Source organism: Mesoplodon bidens, assembly GCF_964165515.1.
Source record: "Mesoplodon bidens genome assembly, chromosome: 10".
NCBI classification, from domain to species: Eukaryota; Metazoa; Chordata; class Mammalia; order Artiodactyla; family Ziphiidae; genus Mesoplodon; species Mesoplodon bidens.
The window spans coordinates 81,962,657-81,983,272 of record NC_138172.1 but is presented as its reverse complement, the minus strand read 5'-3'; the positions used below and the strand labels follow the sequence as shown (position 1 = coordinate 81,983,272).

The 20,616-nt window shown below is 40.0% G+C and overlaps 1 protein-coding gene across 1 annotated transcript; it reads right to left on the bottom strand.

Annotated features, from left to right (window-relative positions):
• Positions 1–6,135: 6,135 nt before the first annotated feature.
• Positions 6,136–16,628, bottom strand: LOC308624501 (DLA class II histocompatibility antigen, DR-1 beta chain-like). The gene is made up of 6 exons (XM_081247760.1): positions 16,469–16,628; positions 10,409–10,678; positions 7,866–8,147; positions 7,002–7,112; positions 6,499–6,522; positions 6,136–6,191 (listed from the first exon to the last, which is right to left on the bottom strand). The coding sequence occupies exons 1-6, from the start codon at positions 16,569–16,571 to the stop codon at positions 6,178–6,180; spliced, it is 804 nt and encodes a 267-aa protein (XP_081103886.1). The 5' UTR covers positions 16,572–16,628; the 3' UTR covers positions 6,136–6,177.
• Positions 16,629–20,616: the final 3,988 nt, after the last annotated feature.

Below are 20,616 nucleotides of genomic sequence, written 5' to 3'. Positions count from 1 at the left end.
AACTAGGGGCAGGACAGGAATAAAGACGCAGATGTAGAGAATGGACTTGAGGACACAGTCAGGGGGAAGGGTAAGCTGGGACGAAGTGAGAGAGTGGCATGGACTTATATACACTACCAAATGTAAAATAGATAGCTAGTGGGAAGCAGCCGCATAGCACAGGGAGATCAGCTCCGTGCTTTGTGACCACTAGAGGGGTGGGATAGGGAAGGTGGGAGGGAGACGCAAGAGGGAGGAGATATGGGGATATTTGTATATGTATAGCTGATTCACTTTGTTATAAAGCAGAAACTAACACACCATTGTTAAGCAATTATACTCAAATAAAGATGTTAAAAAAAAGAAAGATGGGTGCAAATTATTTGCCATTCATCTCATGGAGAGGTAGATTGTATTTTCCCTTCCCTTAAATCAACACTGGACCTGTACTCATGTAGACCATTAGAATGTTGTGGAAATGATACCACAAAATTTCTGAGGCTAAGTCTAAAAAAGTCTTGCAGCTTTTACTTTCCTCTCTTGGGAGTCCTGAGCTATCAGGAAAGAAGTTTGTCTTCATATCTGATGGGACCACATAGGCCACATTAGAGTCACTGGAACTTCATGCAGAGGGAGAGTGTCTCAGTGTCCCAGATGAGCCTCCAGAGGACCCCAGCCCCAGCTCCTGTCTGACTGCAGCCATGTGAGAGACCCTCAATGAAAACCACCCACTAAGCTCAACCAACTCTCAGAACTGTGAAAAATCATCAAATAGCTGTAGTTTTAAGCCACTAAGTTTGAGAATGATTTGTTAATGCACAAATAGATCATGAAATCTGTTGTCTTTCAATAAATTTCATCTAAAATATCAAATCTGCTGCCACAAAATTCTTTTTTTAATTTTTTTTCTTATTTATTTCTTTATTTATTTTTGGCTGTGTTGGGTCTTCGTTGCTGCACACGGGATTTCTCAAGTTGCAGCGAGTGTGAGCTACTCTTCATTGTGGTGCGTGGGTTTCTCATTGCGGTGGCTTCTTTTGCTGTGGGGCATGGGCTCTAGGAGCACAGGCTTCAGTAGCTGTGGCACGTGGGCTCAGTAGCTGTGACGCACAGGCTCAGTTGCTCCACGGCTTGTGCGATCTTCCCGGACCAGGGCATGAACCCGTGTCCCTTTCATTGGCAGGTGGATTCTTAACCACTGCGCCACCAGGAAAGCCCCACAAAATTCTTTATAATATTCTCTTAGTATCTTTTTAATGCCTATAGGATCTGTAAGAATGCCATCTTTTTCATTTCAGATGTTAATAATTTGTAATTTGGATTTTTTCTGTTTTTCTTCCTTATCAGTCTTGCAAGTTTAACTGAAAAAGAAAAGGAAAATCTTCTGGCTCCGTTGATTTTCTTTAATATACATTGATTTTCAATTGTATTAATTTCCTCTCTTACTTTTTCTGTTTCAGTTCTTCTACTTTTTTTTAGTTAAATTCACTTATCGTTGATTCTTTTTTTTAAATTTATTTTTTATTTTTTTAACATCTTTATTGGAGTATAATTGCTTTACAATGTTGTGTTATTTTCTACTGTATGACAAAGTGAATCAGCTATATGTATACATATATCCCCATATCCCTCCCTCTTGTGTCTCCCTCCCACCCTCACTATCCCACCCATCTAGGTGGTCACAAAGCACCTAGCTGATCTCCCTGTGCTATGTAGCTTCTTCCCACTAGCTACCTACTTTTCCTGATTCTTAACTTAAGCTTTCAGATCTCTGATTTTTATATATTTCTCCTTTTATAATTTAAGCATTTAAACCTATAAATTTCTCTCTAGGGACAGTTTTGGTTTCATGGCACAAATTTTGAAAATCTGTTTTAATATTTCTTTAAACTATTTTCTAATTTCTCATCTGATTTATTCTTTCATAAGCCATGGATTATTTAGAAGTGTATTACTTCACTTCCAAAAACTTGGCTATTTTCTCAATCTTATTGATTGTAATTTAATTGGATTGTTATCAGAGAATATATTCTGTGAGATTTTATTCCTGTGAAGTTCTGTGCAACTTGTTTTATGGCCATAAAGTATGGTTTATTTTGTAGATATTCTTTGTAAAACTTAAGGAAATACATACCCTGTGGTTATTGGATGTAGTCAAAATATGTCAATTATAAATAAAAATTTGGTAAAGATGGTTCACATCTTTAATTTCTTTACTTATATTTGTTTGCATGAATCTATAGAGATGTGTTTCTGCCTTCTATCTACTTCCCAATTTCCCACGCCACCACAATGAATGTTACCAAACTTAGGTTTGGCTGCTCACTGCTCAAGAACCAATGCTTGGACCACAAGTGTTGGATGGAAAGGAAAATTTGCTTTATTCAGGAGGCTGGCAACTTGTGGTGGGAGGAGGCGGACTCATGTTCAAGCAAAAACTCTGCAGGTTCTGCTTGGCCATGACAGTTTTTAAAGGGAAAAGGGGAAATAATCTCAGTTGATCATTAAGGTAGGGGGTTAGCTTCTTCATCATTTTCCATTCTGTGCAGACTTGCTGCCTCCTGTGATCTTCCTCTAGATGTTATCTTGTTCACATAGTTTTCTCACAGGATTACTGAAGGGGAAGCTGTGGAAAGGGTCTAGTCACCCATTATTTGCTTATTATTCTTTCCAACTTCTTTAGCCTAAGAAAAGAATCAACAATGTTAGGTGAGGCAGTGTGTGATCAATAGATTTGAGAGGTATGCTTTTAGGGGCTGCTTACAAATCCCCACTATCAGACATTATTCCATTTCTGTGAGATTAGGGGCCAAGATCCATCTTCCGTAGCTAAAAGATAATAGACTTCACCAAGCTATATTTTAACTTAATCTTTACACCAGGTGCCCCATGCTTCACTAACCTCTGGCCCTAGCATACCTCTCAAATCTTTTGATCGCACAATTCCTGTTCTTTGACTTTCTCTGATATTGTGTTCAAATGACCATCACTTTAAAATAAACTTCTGAATTATGTACTCTTTAGAGTTGATTTACATTTGAAACTGATTCTTAGGATGGAATATGATAGCAGAAGCCACCATCTTCTTAACCCATTTAGTGCTTTATTTGAAACCTATCCAATTCCTTTATATTATTGAAGTCTTTGGAATTTAGAACTATATACTGATTTACAGTTGTAGATCCACAGTGTTTTACGAAAGGTCAAAGAAAGTTTGATTTACTTTTCTAACTTGTTTCCCATCATATAGTTTTTGTCAAGATTCTTTTGATGAGATGAAATTGTAATAGGAAAGAACAAGTCTGATTCCATATTGGGGTCTTTTTCTTTAACTGTTGCATTCTACTGCCTTTGCTCAAGGTAATCACTAAAGAGAGGTTGCCTATAGCTTAAAATATGCATAATGGCCCATCTCTAAGAACCCTGCCCCCCAGGCCTGAGCATTAAGCTAAAATACCTTAGTTTAGCTCACAGGAAACATCCTGACCAGACCCACCTGTGAATGGCTGCAGGAAAGAATTTTAACACATCCCCTCCAGAGTCTGGCTGGAACCAGGAAACATTTGCAGCAACCTATTGCCTTTTTAACTTTACCTCCTCACCTCCCACTCTTCGCTTTATAAAAGAAACTAGCATGCAAACCCAGGCAAGGTGGTTCTTTAGGACATTAGTCCACCATCTTCTTGGGCTGCTGGCTTTTTCCAAATAAAGTCCCTATTCCTGGCTCCAACACCTTGTCTCTCAATTGATTGGCCTGTTGTGTGGCAAGCTGTGTGAGCTTAGACTCAGTAACAAAATTATTTTAAGGCAGGACAGGAAAAATTTGACATAAAATCTTTCTGCCATTTGAGACACTATCTCTCCCCCTTTTGTGTGCATTGTACATTATACATAAGCTAGATCCCATTATAAGACACTGGAATGCCTATTCACACAAAAAGAAAAAAAAAGCAGTTTTCTCCTCGTGTCAGCAAAGTAGCTCCTTAGGAAATAACATTCATTCCTTAATGCTGTAAGGGGTCACAATGACCCATTACTTGCCTTGCTGGACTCTGTAAACTGCCAGTATGTTACTTTGATGTATAACCCTTTGTCTCAAAAATTTATATAACTGTGCTTTGACCTCTAATGGGTGGAACAGCCCTCAGAGCTTTCTGAAAGACTATCTCTCAGGTTATAATCATCAGTTTGGCTGGAATAAAATTCTCTTTCTTAGATTGACTTTTTTTTTTTTTTTTTGCGGTACGTGGTCCTCTCACTGTTGTGGCCTCTCCCATTGCGGAGCACAGGCTCTGGACACGCAGGCTCAGCGGCCATGGCTCGTGGGCCCAGCCACTCCGTGGCATGTGGGATCTTCCCGGACTGGGGCACAAACCTGTGTCCTCTGCATCGGCAGGTGGACTCTCAACCACTGTGCCACCAGGGAAGCCCTAGATTGACTATTGATTATTTTTCCATCAACAGTTTATATCTTTGCAGTTTGTTTTCAGTTTTTATGTGTCACATTTTTAAACTTTTGATTTAAATTTTTTATTACATAAAATATTTGAATGTACCTCAAGTTAAAACTACTAAAAAGACATATTAGGAAAAGTCCAGCTTTCATCTCTGTCCTATTTAACCTATTCCCTTCTTTTGCCTTATAGGCAACCATTTTAAAAAATCCTTCCATTATTTCTATTTACAAACAAAACCAGATGATAGATAGATAGATGATAGATAGAAAAATAGATAAACAGGTAAAATGAATGGTGTATCTATATATTCCTATTCTCCTCTATCTTATTAAACAAAATGTTGTGTGCTATACACACAGCCCTGTACGTACTGAAAGGGCATTTTGGATATTATTCCATAGCAGGTTATTCTCATTTTTTCCTCCAGCTGCAGAGTATTTCACTGTTTGGATGTACATCAGTGAATTTATATAATCCTTTTTCTTTCCCAGCACTGTCCCTGATTTCTGCTAAGATAAGGTCCATTAAGGATTTTCCTGTAACAGACAGTAAGTTTACTGCACAATCTGGAGGGTCTCAGAAATGTACCTTTTCCAATAGTTTTGTTTTTGTCCTGAAGGCCTTCTGAACCCTATTTATGGGGAAGAATGCATCTCAGCCAAAGAGCCAGCATGCCACTGCCTTTTATCTGAGAGACAGTAAAAGACTGAAGTGTTGAAGCCCACCATTGGTCTAATAAAAGAGGAATTCAAGAAGTACCCAGGATTAGATATTTTCTTCAAAAAAAAAAAAAACAGGGAAAAAGAGAAAAAAGAACATGATTACAAAAATTGTCAGGGCATCACATCCTTACAAGTCACCTGTATTTCTTATATTTTTTGCCCCTTTCTGTATCCCATGGTGTGAAGAAACTTGCATGCTTGTCTTTGAGAATGCAAAGATGTAGGAGACAACCATGAAATGGGTTCAACAAAGTTTTTATTCTAGTTCAGGAAAACTTTCTTAAGTAGAGAATACAGAAAACCCAAGAAAAAAACAAGGAAGGAAGCAAGGAAATCTTTTGGATCCACAAGTGACCGAATTTCAGTAATGTTAATGAAAACCGTTATTGTTATAGGATGCAATTCTCCTTTTTTCTTTTCTTTCTACTTCCTTCCTTGGAACTGTATGAAGCAGATGATTTTCATCCATATTTATTTGAGAAAGTCTTTAATAAGGAATGTGGGCAGAAGATGAGTTCAGATGCACAGGAGGCAGTAAAGGTTAAAAACAAAAGGGACCAGGAAAAAATGAGAAAAAATGAAGATAAGGGATTGCGACCAATATTGGGGACTTCCAGGTCAAGGATGGGGCTGAGGAAGCCATCAAGAAGGACATTTTCAGGCTTCCCTGGTGGCGCAGTGGTTGAGAGTCCACCTGCCGATGCAGGGGACATGGGTTTGTGCCCTGGTCCGGGAGGATCCCACATGCCGCGGAGCGGCTGGGTCCGTGAGCCATGGCCGCTGAGCCTGCGCGTCCGGAGCCTGTGCTCTGCAACGGGAGAGGCCACAGCAGTGAGAGACCAGCGTACCGCAAAAAAAAAAAAAAAAAAGGATATTTTCTGCAGGGTCACTCAACCAAGAGCAAACTAGATCCTGAGAAGTACTATCATTGTGGAAGAATTACAGCGAAGCAGGAAACATTTTCATGCTGCAAAGAAGCCGGGACAGAAGGTTTTTGCTTGAGTGTCACCATCCTCCCTTCAGCTCAGGAGTCCTGCAAAAGACAGAGGAGAGGGTTGTTTCCAGATCTAACTCTGCAAGCAGCTTTTTTCTCCTCTTTCAGGGTCTCATGTTAAAGTATTGAATTAAGAAGGAAAACAAATTCTTAAGTCTCCCTGAGCCAAAGTTACTTCAGAGGACAGGCCTTCTGTTTAGTGGAGAGAAGAAGCTTTAGTGGAAACTGCCTGATCCGAAGTCAGATCCAAGGTCTTTCCCGTTATTTCTGTCACTTGTTTTGTCACCTCTACCATCTGTTCTAGGGAGACTAAGTATGTCTCTAAAAGAGAGTTAAAGAGCATTACCTGTTGGCTGAAGTCCAGAGTGTCCTGGGAGAGAGAAGGGAAGATATATACTTAAAATATATGGAGATGAATCTGTCCCCAAACAGAATGTACCCAACCCCCGACCCCCACCTCAGATTTCCGTCATACCACAACCTAATCACATGATGACAGGGCAGGGAGGAGAGCAGACACTGAGAGCTGGTAACCTACGAAGCTTCTGTCACACAAATCCAGTATAACTTCATCAGTCTTAGTGTCTCTTCCTGCATTTGTCCCAGGATCTCCACCCAAAATCTCCAAGCATGTTAACATTTTTCTTATCTCTGCAGGCCATCACCTCTTATATTTTAACTGTAGCTAACCATGGACTGTCAATTTCTGGATTTTCAGGAAATTTGAGGTCAACTAAGCAAAGAAAGACTTTACACAGGGTCATTGATATACAGAGAACTAACCGAGCAAAGTCATATTTCTTCCCCCAAAAGTCTGTGGGGAGGCTCAGCTGCCAACAGGCTCCTTACCTTTCTGATTCCTGAAGTAGATGAACAGCCCCATCCCAAGGAAGAGCAGACCCAGAACAAAGCCTCCGATTCCACTCATCATCTTGCTCTGAGCAGATTCAGACTGTGCCCCTGAGAAAAGAAGCTAGTTTTAGTGATATTTTACCCCAATTCTTACTTCTCTAATTGAGACTCTGAGATTCAGAACTGTGACAGTGGGGGAAAAAAGCCTGCCCTGGAAGAAATAGAGTAAGTGGCCATTTCTGGAAAAGAGATTTAAGAATCACACTAAGTAGATACACACTGAGAATTAAACTCACTTAAATATCACAGCCTTGACATAAGGCCACTACTTCAACATCTTAAGGGTGAAGTGCCAGGAACTCAAGGAGGTTAAGTAGCTTGTCTAAGGTGGCAGAGCTAATAAAAGGCAGAACTGAGGTTGGACTCCCCTCATGTCAGGAAGGTCCCTACATCGTAGTGGACACACCTCTTCTCAGATCACAGTGAACAACTCAGAGCAACAGTGTCAGAAGTATGAGCCCAGCCTGAAGAAGGGGACTGGTGCCCAGGGCCAAAGAGGTGACCATGACCTGAGATAAGATGGGAGGCTCGAAACAGGGACACCTCTATTCTGCTTGTCAGGCATAACTGCCTTCTCAGGGGGTACAGGTCTTTGTACAAACTATCACAGGATATCTATAAATATCAGAGGATTTCTATCACAGGATATTCACATGACTACCCTCCTAACCTCAGCTGAAGGATAGGAGAGAATAGAGCAAATGAACAGATGCTGTGGGGAGAGGAGAAACCTGACACTCAGGGGAAAGCAAGCCCCTTCCATGGTGGCTGAGGAACTTATGAGGCCAGACAGCTTCTCACTCCATTCCACTGTGACAGGGCTGGTCCGGCTGGGGTGCTCCACATGGCAGGTGTAGACCTCTCCACTCTGAGGGACTGTTTCAAGCATCACCATGGTCTGGAAGGTCCAGTCTCCATTAGGGATCAGGCCTGTGGAGACCACCCCCGCCTCCTCTTCCTGGCCGTTCCGGAACCACCTGACTTCAATGTGGCCTGGATAGAAACCATTCACAGAGCAGACCAGGAGGTTGTGGTGCTTCAGGGGCTGTGTCTTTGCAGGATACACAGTCACTGTAGGTGCCACTAGGAGAGAAAAAGGTAGAGGGGATAAGTGAGGGAGAGAGAGTAAGTCACGTGGGTTGGCTGCCTTTCTGCATCCACTCTCCAGTCCCAGACTGCAGCCTTGGGCAGGTCTCCCTCAAAGGTGGCCATGTGGCCCAACTTTAGGTGTTAGTACCATGATCCTGAATTTAACCCTTACCGCATGGACCCATTAGATTTTAGAGATGCTGAGGATACTTGTGTGTCTTTTTTTCCCATTGCATGAAGCAGTTATTTATTGTTGACGTGTTTACAACTCTTTGCAAGGCATTTAATTAAAAGTGTCATTTCTGAATCCATGTTGCCTGGGTTCAAATCCAGGCTCTGTCTCTTACAGATTCATCCCAGGAGAATTTTTCCATTCCTCTGTGTCTCATCTTTCTCACCTATAAAAAGGAATAATAATTCTAATTCACCTCCTAGGGTTATGTGAGGATTAATGCACCTGAAGTATGTAAAACCATAACTGGAATTTAGCCTTCAATATATCAGAATTATTTATTGCCCTTGTTTAATTTGAAAGAAAATATGATTCAAAGCAGTGTGGATAAATTAGGAAACAGCAGGGCGGGTGTGTGTGTGTGTGTGTGTGTGGTGTGTGTGGAGACAGAGGATGAAATCCTGGGAAAGCTGTCTCCAGGCACTCACACCTTAGAACACCTCAGAAAAGGTTCTACCCTAGGAAGAAGGAAAGACACAAGTGAATCTCTATCTCTGAGTCGAATTCCAAAAAAGCCCATGAGTCCTGAAGGAGAAGGAAAGAAGGAAGAAAAGTCATTAATTAAAAAAAATTTTCTTATAATTAAACTCTGCTAATCAATCTCTCTCCTTTGCAAAACAAGTGAATTTACTACTGGAATTGTTATCAATTGTCTCTCTTTTTAAGCTGACACATAAGTTCAGGCAAGGGTCTGGGACTCATTAAATATGTGTGCTTAGCGCCTGAGACAATCTCTGACAATATCAGCCTTAATAAACACAATTTTTTTTAAATGATGGAGAAACTTGGTGAAAAACATTTTTACAATACTCTAAAATGGTAAGTTTAAAATTGATGCTAAATCTTTCCTAACAAGTTTGCAGTGTATTTTATTAAGTAAAAATGTTTAAATTTGTAACATGGAAAATAATAAACTGAATCAAAATATAAACCTCAAACTGGAGAGAAAGCTGAATCAAATATCAACAGTGTTAATTTTGCTGCATAGAGAATCTATATCACTGAGAAAAACACCAGGACCCCAGAACTAATAGAGAATAAATAACAGAGCAGTAACAAGGGGCCAATAAATATGTGAGAGATATTCAAGAACTTTAGGAATCAAAGAAATATAAATTTAAAATAAAAAATGTAATTTTAAAATGAGTACTTGGCACTATATATCTTTGAAACAAGATCTGATAAAGGAGATTGTGAGGTGAATTGTTACACTTATAAAAAGAAATATTATGTAACTACTCGAATAGTATTAGCGTTATAAAAATAGTAACATCAGTGTGTTAACACAATTATAATTCAAAAGCTGATTACACAGTCATTTCAACTATGTAAAAATATATAGGCTAAGAAAAAAAAAAGGCGAAAAATTTAGACCTAGAAGAAGTCTCAGGAAGATCAGAGGAGCCGCAGAGGCTCCCCTGCCCGCACCTGTCAAAAACTAGTCTGACGCCTTTTTCTCAGTGAAGCGCTCCTGCACACAGACAGACGCGGCACACTTATTTCCGGGGTGTCAGGAGTAAGAGGGTGTGTGCCCAGAACGCGCTGTGACTCTTCTCCTCACAGGCTCCCAATCCTTTCACTTTCCTCACCTCTCCTCCCCCAAACCTTCCCCCAACCACAGACACCTTGAAGTCCCTCCCGCATCTCTAACCGCCCACCGCAGTCGGGGTTTCCTCCCCTCCCCTCCCCTCTCCTCCCCCTCGCCTCCCCCACAGGGACCATCAAGGACACCCGGAGCCTCCCTCCTGCACCCCTCCCGCCACACCTCCCCTCCCTCCCGGGCCTCCCCACACCACACACGCTCTCTCCCCTCTCACAGTCACTGACAAAATCACACACGGTCTCCGGACAACAGGCTCTCACAGGAACCCGCCTAACTTGTACTTGCTCACAGCCCTACACACACCCCGCCCCCCGAACGCAGTCTCCTCTGTCCGCGTCTCTGTGTCTCTCTGTCTCTGTCTCAAACACACACTCACACGCACTGCGCCCCCGCCCGCTGGCCGCCCAGCCCCGCGCTCACCTCGCCGCTGCACCGTGAAGCTCTCCACAACCCCGTAGTTGTGTCTGCAGTACGTGTCCACCTCGGCCCGTGTCTGCTCCAGGAGGTCCTTCTGGCTGTTCCAGTACTCGGCGTCCGGCCGGCCCAGCTCGGTCACCGCCCGGTACTCGCCCACGTCGCTGTCGAAGCGCACGTCCTCCTCCCTGTTATGGATGTGACCTTCCACGAACCGCACCCGCTCCGTGCCGTTGGTGAAGTAACAGTAGCTCTTAAACTGGTACAGGAAATTCTCTGCGGGAGACACCGCCACTCAGTCAGGCCTCAGCCCCAAGCGGCAGCCGACATTACATTTGTTGAAAATCTTGGTCCCACTGAAATTTATATTTTTTAAGAATCCGGACCCACTGAGGAGCTGTTTTTCCAGGAAAATTAATTTGTTCAGGACCAAGGCTTTTTTATTTCTTTGCTTGCCAACCAATTGCAAAGTCATAGTTTATCCTTCACATCATCTTTTTTCTTAACTTCTCTGCCTCTGGTCCACTACTTATCTATAGTAGTAAATTACAGCCACAGACATCTTATTCCTGTTCATGCCTCAACGATTTCATTTTCTAACTTTGTCTCGTAGCTCCAACAATACAAGTAGGCATCAAAGTACCACCCTTGGCCAGATGTAGAGCTTGTTTCTGTAGTCAAGTCTCCTCAGAAGGGGAGAAACTAAGAAGAAGATGATATTCTCATATAGACAGTTTACAAAAAAATAAGCAGGTCCCCAGACTTTAAGCAGAGACCATCACCTAGAAATGATGGAAGAAAGAAGGGTACTCTGGGTCAGACCAGGTCTATTTTACTATTCAGAAATTCTCAAGTATCTTATCGACACATGACAACGTTACAAAATTAAAATGTGTGAAGTTACTGTTCACTGTAGCTTGTATGGTTAGCACTGTTTGTCCAGTTCTTGTCCCCAACCTGAGGTTGCCAGATTTAGCAAATAAAAATACAGGATTCCCAGTGAAATTTCGATTTTGATCAATCACTGTTGTTTATCAGAACTTCAGATTTAACTGAGCATCCTGTATTTAATTTGGCAACCTTAGCCCAACTTGCTAATGTAGCCTCAGAAGGAGGAGGATATTTAATACTTCTTCTTTGTATTCTTTAACACATGCCCATGGCAGGCTGCAGAAAGTGTGAACACATATGGACTTTTCAACTAATAAATGCAGAATGAATGTAAATGTCTCTTTTTTTTGTAAATGTCTCTTTTTTGAATGCAAATGTCTTTTTTGTCAACAACAAAAAAGAGACATTTACATCTTATTTTTTATTTTATTATTTTATTTATTTAACTTTTTATTTTATATAAGAGTATAGCCGATTAACAATTTGTGATAGTTTCAGGTGCACAGCAAAGAGACTCAGCCATACATATACATGTATCCATTCTCCCCCAGACGCCCCTCCCATCCAGGCTGCCACATAACATTGAGCAGAGTTCCCTGTGCTATACAGTAGGTATGTCTCTTTTGTATTGGATCTAGCAGCCCTTGCAGCACCCCTCCACACACACACACACACACACACACCCAAGACACACACTGTGCATATGAACATCAGAAATTTTGTCAGTAATTCAGACACAGTCAAGCCACTATCCACTAATGGTGGTTAGAATCCCAAGCTGTAGAATCAGAACTTCTGAATTTGAAGATGAGCTCTTCTACTCAGGTCAGTTTTAGCATACATGAGACTTTTTTCTTGATCTCCAAAACAGATTTGATGATAGTATATCCCTCACAGCATATATATATATATATATATATATATATATATATATATATATATATACATTTATTTATTTTTTATTTTTTGCGGTACGCGGGCCTCTCACTGTTGTGGCCTCTCCCGTTGCGGAGCACAGTCTCTGGATGCGCAGGCTCAGCGGCCATGGCTCATGGGCCCAGCCGCTCTGCGGCATGTGGGATCTTCCCGGACCGGGGCACGAACCCGTGTCCCCCTGCATCAGCAGGCGGACTCTCAACCACTGCGCCACCAGGGAAGCCCCTCACAGTATATTTTTAAGTGTGAAATTAAAGAGTGGCACTTCCTAGTGCTGATCATATAATAAATACTCAATAAATATATTGACATTTTATTTTTATAACCCTATGAAAGCAAGCTCACAAGATCTTTCTATTCCTTAACTTCCTGAAGTAAGTAATATCTTCATCATCATTTGGCACTGTCTTCAATTAATTTAATCACTAGTTACCATTTTGAGCAAATAAGAGCAGAACATTTTATATATAATAATGTGGTATATATAAATCTAACACAAAAGGGGTATGCTGACTTAGAAGAAAGGGATTTTCTATATACTCAGACCTGACAATATAATCTAAGTTCTAGAACTAACAATGTGGCACTGGGTAAATAACTCAAACTTTTTGAATTTTAAATTCCATATATATATATATATATATTTTAACATCTTTATTGGAGTATAATTGCTTTACAATGTTGTGTTACTCTCTGCTGTATAACAAAGTGAATCAGATATACGTATACATATACCCCCATATCCCCTCCCTCTTGCGTCTCCCTCCCAGCCTCCCTATCCCACCCCTCTAGGTCACAAAGCACAGAGCTGATCTCCCTGTGCTGTGCAGCTGCTTCCCACTAACTATCTATTTTACGTTTTGTAGTGTATATATGTCCATGCCACTCTCTCACTTCGTCCCAGATTACCCTTCCCCTGCCCTGTGTCCTCAAGTCCATTCTCTACATCTGCATCTTTATTCTGGTCCTGCCCCTAGGTTCATAAGAGCATTTTTTTTTTTAGATTCCATATATATGCATTAGCATATGGTATTTGTTTTTCTCTTTCTGACTTATTTCACTCTGTATGACAGACTCTAGGTCCATCCACCTCACTACAAATAACTCAATTTCGTTTCTTTTATGGCTGAGTAATGTTCCATTGTATATATGTGCCACATCTTCTTTATCCATTTATCTGTGGATGGATGCTTAGGTTGCTTCCATGTGATGTATATGTTTTTAACTGCTACAGATATGATAGGATAGTTATAAGAATTACATACTGAAATTTATAGGCCTGGTACAGAGTAGCTGCAAAATGTTATGAGGCTCCACGTTGACAGAAACCAGAATTGTTTCGTTTGTTACTCCAACATTACCACCTAGGGTAAAACAACTGGTGTATTCTAAGACATGAATAAATACTGGCTGTATTAATTAATGGTTTTTTGCATAACCTTGGCATTCAAGGGCACTGTAATGCTTCCTTGCTGATGACTAACTAAACATATCTGATTCTCAGGTTTTCCCAGCTTCTCATCAGGCTCTTATTTTTACACTTTAGGTCCAGCTGATTCCCTTATGCTAGAGCACAGTCTGTCCCTGAGGTCAGCTAGTCAAAAGAGTCATCTGTAATCCATTCCTCAGCTCTTCAGCTCCCATTCTCTCCTCAAATGATCCAATCTAGCTCCTGTCTTGTATACTCCACTGACAGCAAATGTCAGGTCCACCATACCCAGTGCTCACTTCTCTGTGATGTTTTCTCATTTCACCCACCTCTTGGTCATACTCACCACAAATCGCCACTCTCTCCATCCTTGAAAAATCTAAGTTCCCTCACTCTCTGCATCACATGCTCTTGGTTTTTGTCACTATCACTGGTACTCCTTCCTACTCCCCTTTGCTGACTTACTGACCCTGGCCCTCTCTTTGCCTTCTACTACACACTCCCACACTCCTTCTTTATGTGCAACCTCTTCTACTTTCCTGAAATTTAACACAGTTGTCAATGACTGCAACATATATGTCTCCAGCCCTGGTCTCCCCCTGAATTCCAGTCTCATAAATTCAATTGGCCTCTTGACAGCTCCACATAAATGTCAAAAAATCATTTTAAACTTAAACAAAACTTTTATTCCTAACCACCCACCTCAAATTTTTTCCTCCCATAGTCTTCTCTACCTCAATAAGCAGCACCATTATGTTTATTCCAGTAATTCAAGACTAAATCCTGAGGGATAAGCTTAATTTTCTACCTCTTCCTAATATAATTTATTAACAAGTCATACAAATATCTATTTCAAATCTGTTGCCTTTCTCTTTATTACTGTCTTTGTCACTGCTGCACTAAATGAGGCCACAAGTACGTCTTCCCTGGAGAATTCTACCATGATCCTAAAAGGTCTCCCTGATGAATCCATACAATCCAATCTCCACATGGTAGCTAGAATTGTTTTTTTAATAAACATAAACTGACACTCCTTGTAACCCCTCAGTAGCTTCACATATCTTTTTCAATAAAATTCAGAAATCTTACCTTAGCCATCAGGGCCAAAATGATTTGGCTCCTGATTTCCTCTCTGACCTCATTTTATTCCACGTGCTAACTTGCTTGCTCTGTTTCAGCCACACTAGCCTTCTTCTGTCCCTTAAACACAGCAAATATCTTCCCACACTTTGTTCTTTCCCTGTTCCCTTGCATCCTTTACATAACTGCCTCCTTCTCATCGCTCATGTTTCAACTAAAGGTCACTTTCTCAGGGAGACCTCCCTAGCCACTCGAACCGAAGTCAAGTGAATCCCATTTTCTCTGTCCCACAGCCCTGTTATATTTTTTTCAGAGCACTTACTGCTCTTCGAAATGTTTTTCTTTGTTAATTGGGTTGTTATCTTTCTCTCCTGTCATTAGGTAAGTTCCATGATAATTGAGACTTTTCTAGCTTTTATTCATATAGAATTCTGAGTCTAGACAGAGCCCAGTATATAACAGCTGCTCAAATAAACATTTGTAGTCTAAATGAATGAACTCATGGTTTGGGGAATTGGTTATTGTGAGGATCTTGGAAAGCAAGAAGGGGCTCCAGCTCCCACACTCTTTTATTCTGATGACACATTATATCCCTTCCACTTCCTGTGACAAATTCAGACAAATTTCTTCTTTCTTCTTCTACTAGTTTTAAGAGGCATTCACAGGAAAGAAAAAGGTGATTTTAAGCAAGAGGGAAATTTTCATAAGTTTTAGCTCATCCAATGGATCTATTATAGTTCTGGGGGTCTGTGCAAACGTTGGGGACTTTCAGTAATGCTGATGGCATAGCTGGGGAAAAATAGGGACAAACTTGAAGGAGAGGTAACCAAACATGGCTAATTAAAGAACATAGACAGCACAATGAATGAACCTATAATTTATCCTCTACTAGTTGAATCTCTTCTCATATGCTCAGGCCAAAGAACGGGGAGATGTAGGGGAAACTAATCATCTAGAAAGGTTCAAAATAGATTCACATTGAACACTAACCTGTGTCAGGTTTTCAGAAGATGTCCTAAGTTCTTTAAGGCATCAAAGAACACCCCATGGATGCTCCTTATCTAAAGAGTCATTTCAAGTACTAAGGATTACTAAGAGTCGTTTCAGCTCCAGGGTGCTTTACCCACAGGAGAAATAGAGAGAAAACTAATCCTAACTTCTGTCAGAGAACCTCCAGTGCAGGGATACAGGCATTTTAAACATTGGCATTCAAGAGAAAGAAAAGATATGGGGGAAGGCCCTTTGATACATTCTCATGTCTCATTAGAGAGAGGCACCAACATCACAGATCCTCTTGAGAATATAACACAGGATCTTCTAGGAGGGATCTTTCTAATTCCTTGCGATTTCCCATAAAATTCTCAGAGAAGCTTTCCCTTTTCCTGGCAAAACTCAACATAATAAAGGGAAGTGCCAAATGGGGAATTATCTTTATTTCTAAATCCTCTTACGGCAATGAAAGAATGGGATGCAAGGCTAGGGAGATTTTACTGGAGGAGAATTGAGAAAAAAAAATGTCTTATACATATGGAAGACCCTGATGCAGCTCTCATAGAGAGGACAAATATCTAGACACCTTTTGTTGTGGAAAGAATTGGGGATTCCTATGGTAAAGATAGCTGGTCACTGAAGAATATATCACAATTTTTAAGGGACATGGCCTGGACACAGTGACAAAACTAAGTACCTTCCTTCCCACACCCTATGATAGCTCACCATCCAAGGTATACTTAGTTGTGTCTCCCTGGCCCAGGCCAGGGGTGGGCTCAGCACCATCAGTGTCACTGTCAGAGCTGCCATCCAGGAGCCTCTGGCGAAATACAGGGACACCATGCTGGAGAACAGGGTGTGAGGGGAGCAGGCAAGCCCCGCTCAAATGAGTACTGTGACCCTCCTCCACCCAAGTGACACCAACCAAGGAATTCAGTATTTGAGCCTGGATTGGGTGATCTCAGTGTTAGAGAACCAATCAGCATCACAGACGAGGAGCATCATCAGTGACTGGTCAGAGATTCAGTAGGAAGGTCCTCTTCTAAAACTTATAATTTCCTCCACTAAAAGGATTGTTTTAATTTAGTGCTTTAGAGGTTTGATCCACCTGCATCTGAAACATTTTAACTGGGCCCCTATTGTGAGCCAGCTCCATGCTGGTCAGTGATGTGTCACATGTTTGAGCCTTTTAGAAGCATTCATTCCTCTCTGCTTGAGACAAAGCTATTTTGACAAATGTATGTGTGATTGTGTTTAGGAGTTGAGTTGCTGGAGAGAAAATGATTGCAAGTTAATCCTTTAACTTGGAGACCTTTAATCCGGTCGTTATTCCACCGTAACTTAGTGTTGTAGATTTGGGGAAATTACTTAACCTCTACAGTTGAAATGAAGGCACTGTGATCTTTCAGTTATTTCAATACTGAAAAATGCTGTGACTCTGTGGACTCCTCAAGGAACAGCATCCCCTGGTAATGGATGATGTGACAGAATTATAGCTGTTGATTGGAGAGTAGCCTGTACCTCCTTACAGGTCGAGATGTCCCTGAGAAACTAAAGGAAATTTAAAGTTAGTCAATAACTTAACCTGAGTGAAAAGATTTTTCAGGTCTGTCTTCTGGTGCTGTCACTGAGTTTAGTGGCATCTCCAGAAAACACTTAGAGAAAGGGCTTAGAGGAGATGATTTATGTGGAATGGAGGGTCTTGAAGGTACCTTTGTAGAGCACATAATGTAACAAGGTGGGAAGGCCAACTGTCCAAAGCAAAATGTGCAGGGGGCTGAGAGGTGGATAAAGGACTCAAAGTCACCCTTTGGCACAGCAACTTGCCTTAGAATAATGAATATTTTATGTGAAAATGTGTTCAACCCCTTACTTCTGCGTTCCATTTTGATTTCCACATTTTATTGGGGATGTGTCTCCTTATTATTCAACATCTTTTGCTTTAGTCTAAGAAAAGATATAAGAAGACCTTGCTAATGAATACATTACAGAGTGTTCAGGAAATAGAACACTTTGGAAAAGCTATGAGTTACATCCTTTGATATAATCATATAATTTAACATGTAATTCTATTTTTAGATAAATATTACACATTAATGTAAATGTAATATCTCAAGCTTAGAATGGAATTCAAAAGCCACCTATCATCCTGAAATTCTGCATTAATTCATGCTCCCCTGCCGTTCTTATAAGCACTCCTTCTTTATGTATCTCAATAGTTCTTGTAACAGTACCAACCATGCCACAATAAAAATTACTAAAATTTATAGAACAAATTTAAGCATTTTACTTTCTACCGTGAATTAATTATACAAGGGCTTTTTTATACATCTTTTAAAAATTTAATTCTCACATCATCTCAGTGATTTAAGTACACTTTCATTCCTACAGAGAGAGATAATAAAATGATGGGTGGAGGATAAACAACTTTTGCAAGGATGCAAAGCTGGTAAATGGTACACTCCAGGCTGAGCAAGTTATATGTGATTCCAAACCCCACAAGCTCAGACATTATACCATACCAACTCACATTCAATTTCTGAAGAGAATAGGGCCCCTTATATTGAATCTATTTTAGTCACTGTAATGCATACATATGCGTATCAATAAAATTACTCCTTTTAATGAATGACAGCATTTGATATAAATTGAAGCAGCTACTTGTAGTAATTCTAGTTACTTAAAAGAGTCCTTTCATCAGCACTGTTTCTCTCCTCTGGAAATAACAAAATTTGCATTGATCTTATGTAATGATACCCACAGCTCCCCACAAGTCTCCTTCTTATTGAAGACAACAGAGGCCTTAAAATTACTAAATCCAATCTATTGTTCTCAATCATTATTTCAGACTTCTCAGCATAATGTAAGGCAAGTTTGAACATTTTTAAATAGAATATAAATAGTATGTCTCTTATTTTGGAAACATATATTTCTATTAATATGGATAGTTCAACATTTCTTACAGAGGTTGAGTAAAATTCACCATTGTTTCTGGATTTGAGAAGAATCTATGTCCCTAGATGCCAACAATAATTAGTACTATTGGAAGTTGTGCAGCTGCAACCATGGGAAAAAATATCATGCTTAATTTGACAAACAGAAAATCATATCTTACTCAGAATTCACTACTTGTGACATGGTAATCAGGGAAAGCCAAGCTAAGGTTCACCATATATTATAGGATAATAGGAATGACAAAAAAAAAGTAGTTCTATATCAAGAACATACTGAAATATAGTAAAAGAGAACACTATCAAAACTTGTTTAGATAAATTTCACATACAATTTACAAATCATACAAATTTATTTTAAAAAGAATGAGCCAATGACTATGACTTAATTTCCGTATGTTGTATACATTTAAGAGTAACAAAAATGTGCTGTCTTAAATATTATATATCTCACACTTTTCTGCAATACTGATTCAACATAAGGACAGTTTGGGTGAAATAATGCAGCAACTGTCATCAAAGTTGCTTTGGTGACAACTGTATCTTACAGGTGATCTCAAGGCAGAGCTTCTTCACTGAAAGCAAGAGAAGAAATTCCGCATAACTCTTGTATGTAAAAGAAGTGTCAAATAAAGGCTTATTTCCTGAGTAAAAGGCAGTTAAATTGGTTTTTGGAAGAAAATGTTCCTTGGTACTAAAGTTCTAATCTCTGCTCTTGAGGCATGAGAGCATAGTGTTGCTTTTATGAAAAATAAATCACAATACTATTAGGAACAATCAAATCACATCAGATGCACAGAATTGTGCTGAACAACAGGCAGGTTGAAATTTGTAGCATTATGGGATGTCTTGAGTCCTACCAATTGTCACAGAATGGGAAGCCTGAAAGGTCACAATACATCTGGGGAAAATGGGCTCTTAGATATCAGCAAGCCATTTAGTATAGAATGTCTCTCTCTTGTCCGAGTAGTCTGGATATATTCTCTGTAATTTTCAGAAGCTACCACCACTAATCTGGAACTTAGTGAGAAGCAGGTCAGTGGTCCCTTTATCTAAGGAAAACATATTAATAATAAGAAATGAATAAACAGGTCCAATTTTTTCTTACCATGAAAGACATGTATCCTCGACAGAAGATTGTGCCATTTACAGGCCATATCATCCCTCTGCAGGCTTGGTAAGACTCGTTCCAGTTAGATCTCAGGGATGTCCTCCATTAGTAACTCTGGATGGAGCCAGTATTTACACCATGGTGCTATCTAAGTCAGTTGACAGGGCTTCTTTAACTTCCCAATGGCATTCTTTGATTCAACTTACCTGTGTTTTATAAAACTTTAAAACAGCACTTAAAAAAAAAAAGAATGTTTGCAATTGAGTCGTCACAGATAGACAACTAGAATTTTCGTAAGCCCATCCTTTAATGTTGTATGTAGGAAGAGTTTTAGTTTTCTTTCTCTAGTTCTCTTTCTTTCTTTAGTTTTCTTTCTCTTTTGATCTAGATCTTGTGTTAATTGTGCTGTAGGCACCTCTTTATCCAGTACAAATACTGGCCAGATTATTTTTCAAAATTTCACTTTGCTTTTCCACTGGCAACTACCTAGTGATTACAAGTGTGTGTCTGGAATGTTGTCTGTTTTATTCAAAATATATTAAAAAAATCTTTCAACAGTTCTTTTGCTATTAGTCCATTCTTATAGATAAACAAGTTTCTACCCTCAAAAAGTAAACTTACTAGTAATTATTCTTTCACAGTGAGAGAAGGAGCTACTACCTTTGTATTGACATCTCTTTCTACATTGTGTGCCTGTCAAATGAATCAATTCTTTCAATATTGTAGACCAATTTTGAGAATATTGAAGCATATGACCCTCACAAATTGTTGCTGGCATACATGTTTATGCGAGATAAAATAGGAAAACTTGTTGCTATTACACGTC

Excerpts from the sequence above, each read along its gene's own strand:
- LOC308624501 (XM_081247760.1), bottom strand. The coding sequence starts at position 16,571 with ATGGTGTCCCTGTATTTCGCCAGAGGCTCCTGGATGGCAGCTCTGACA. Across the intron at positions 8,148-10,408 it reads CTTCACGGTGCAGCGGCGAG|TGGCACCTACAGTGACTGTG; the intron begins GTGAGCGCGGGG and ends TTTCTCTCCTAG. Across the intron at positions 7,113-7,865 it reads CCCTGTCACAGTGGAATGGA|GGGCACAGTCTGAATCTGCT; the intron begins GTGAGAAGCTGT and ends TTCTTTTCTCAG.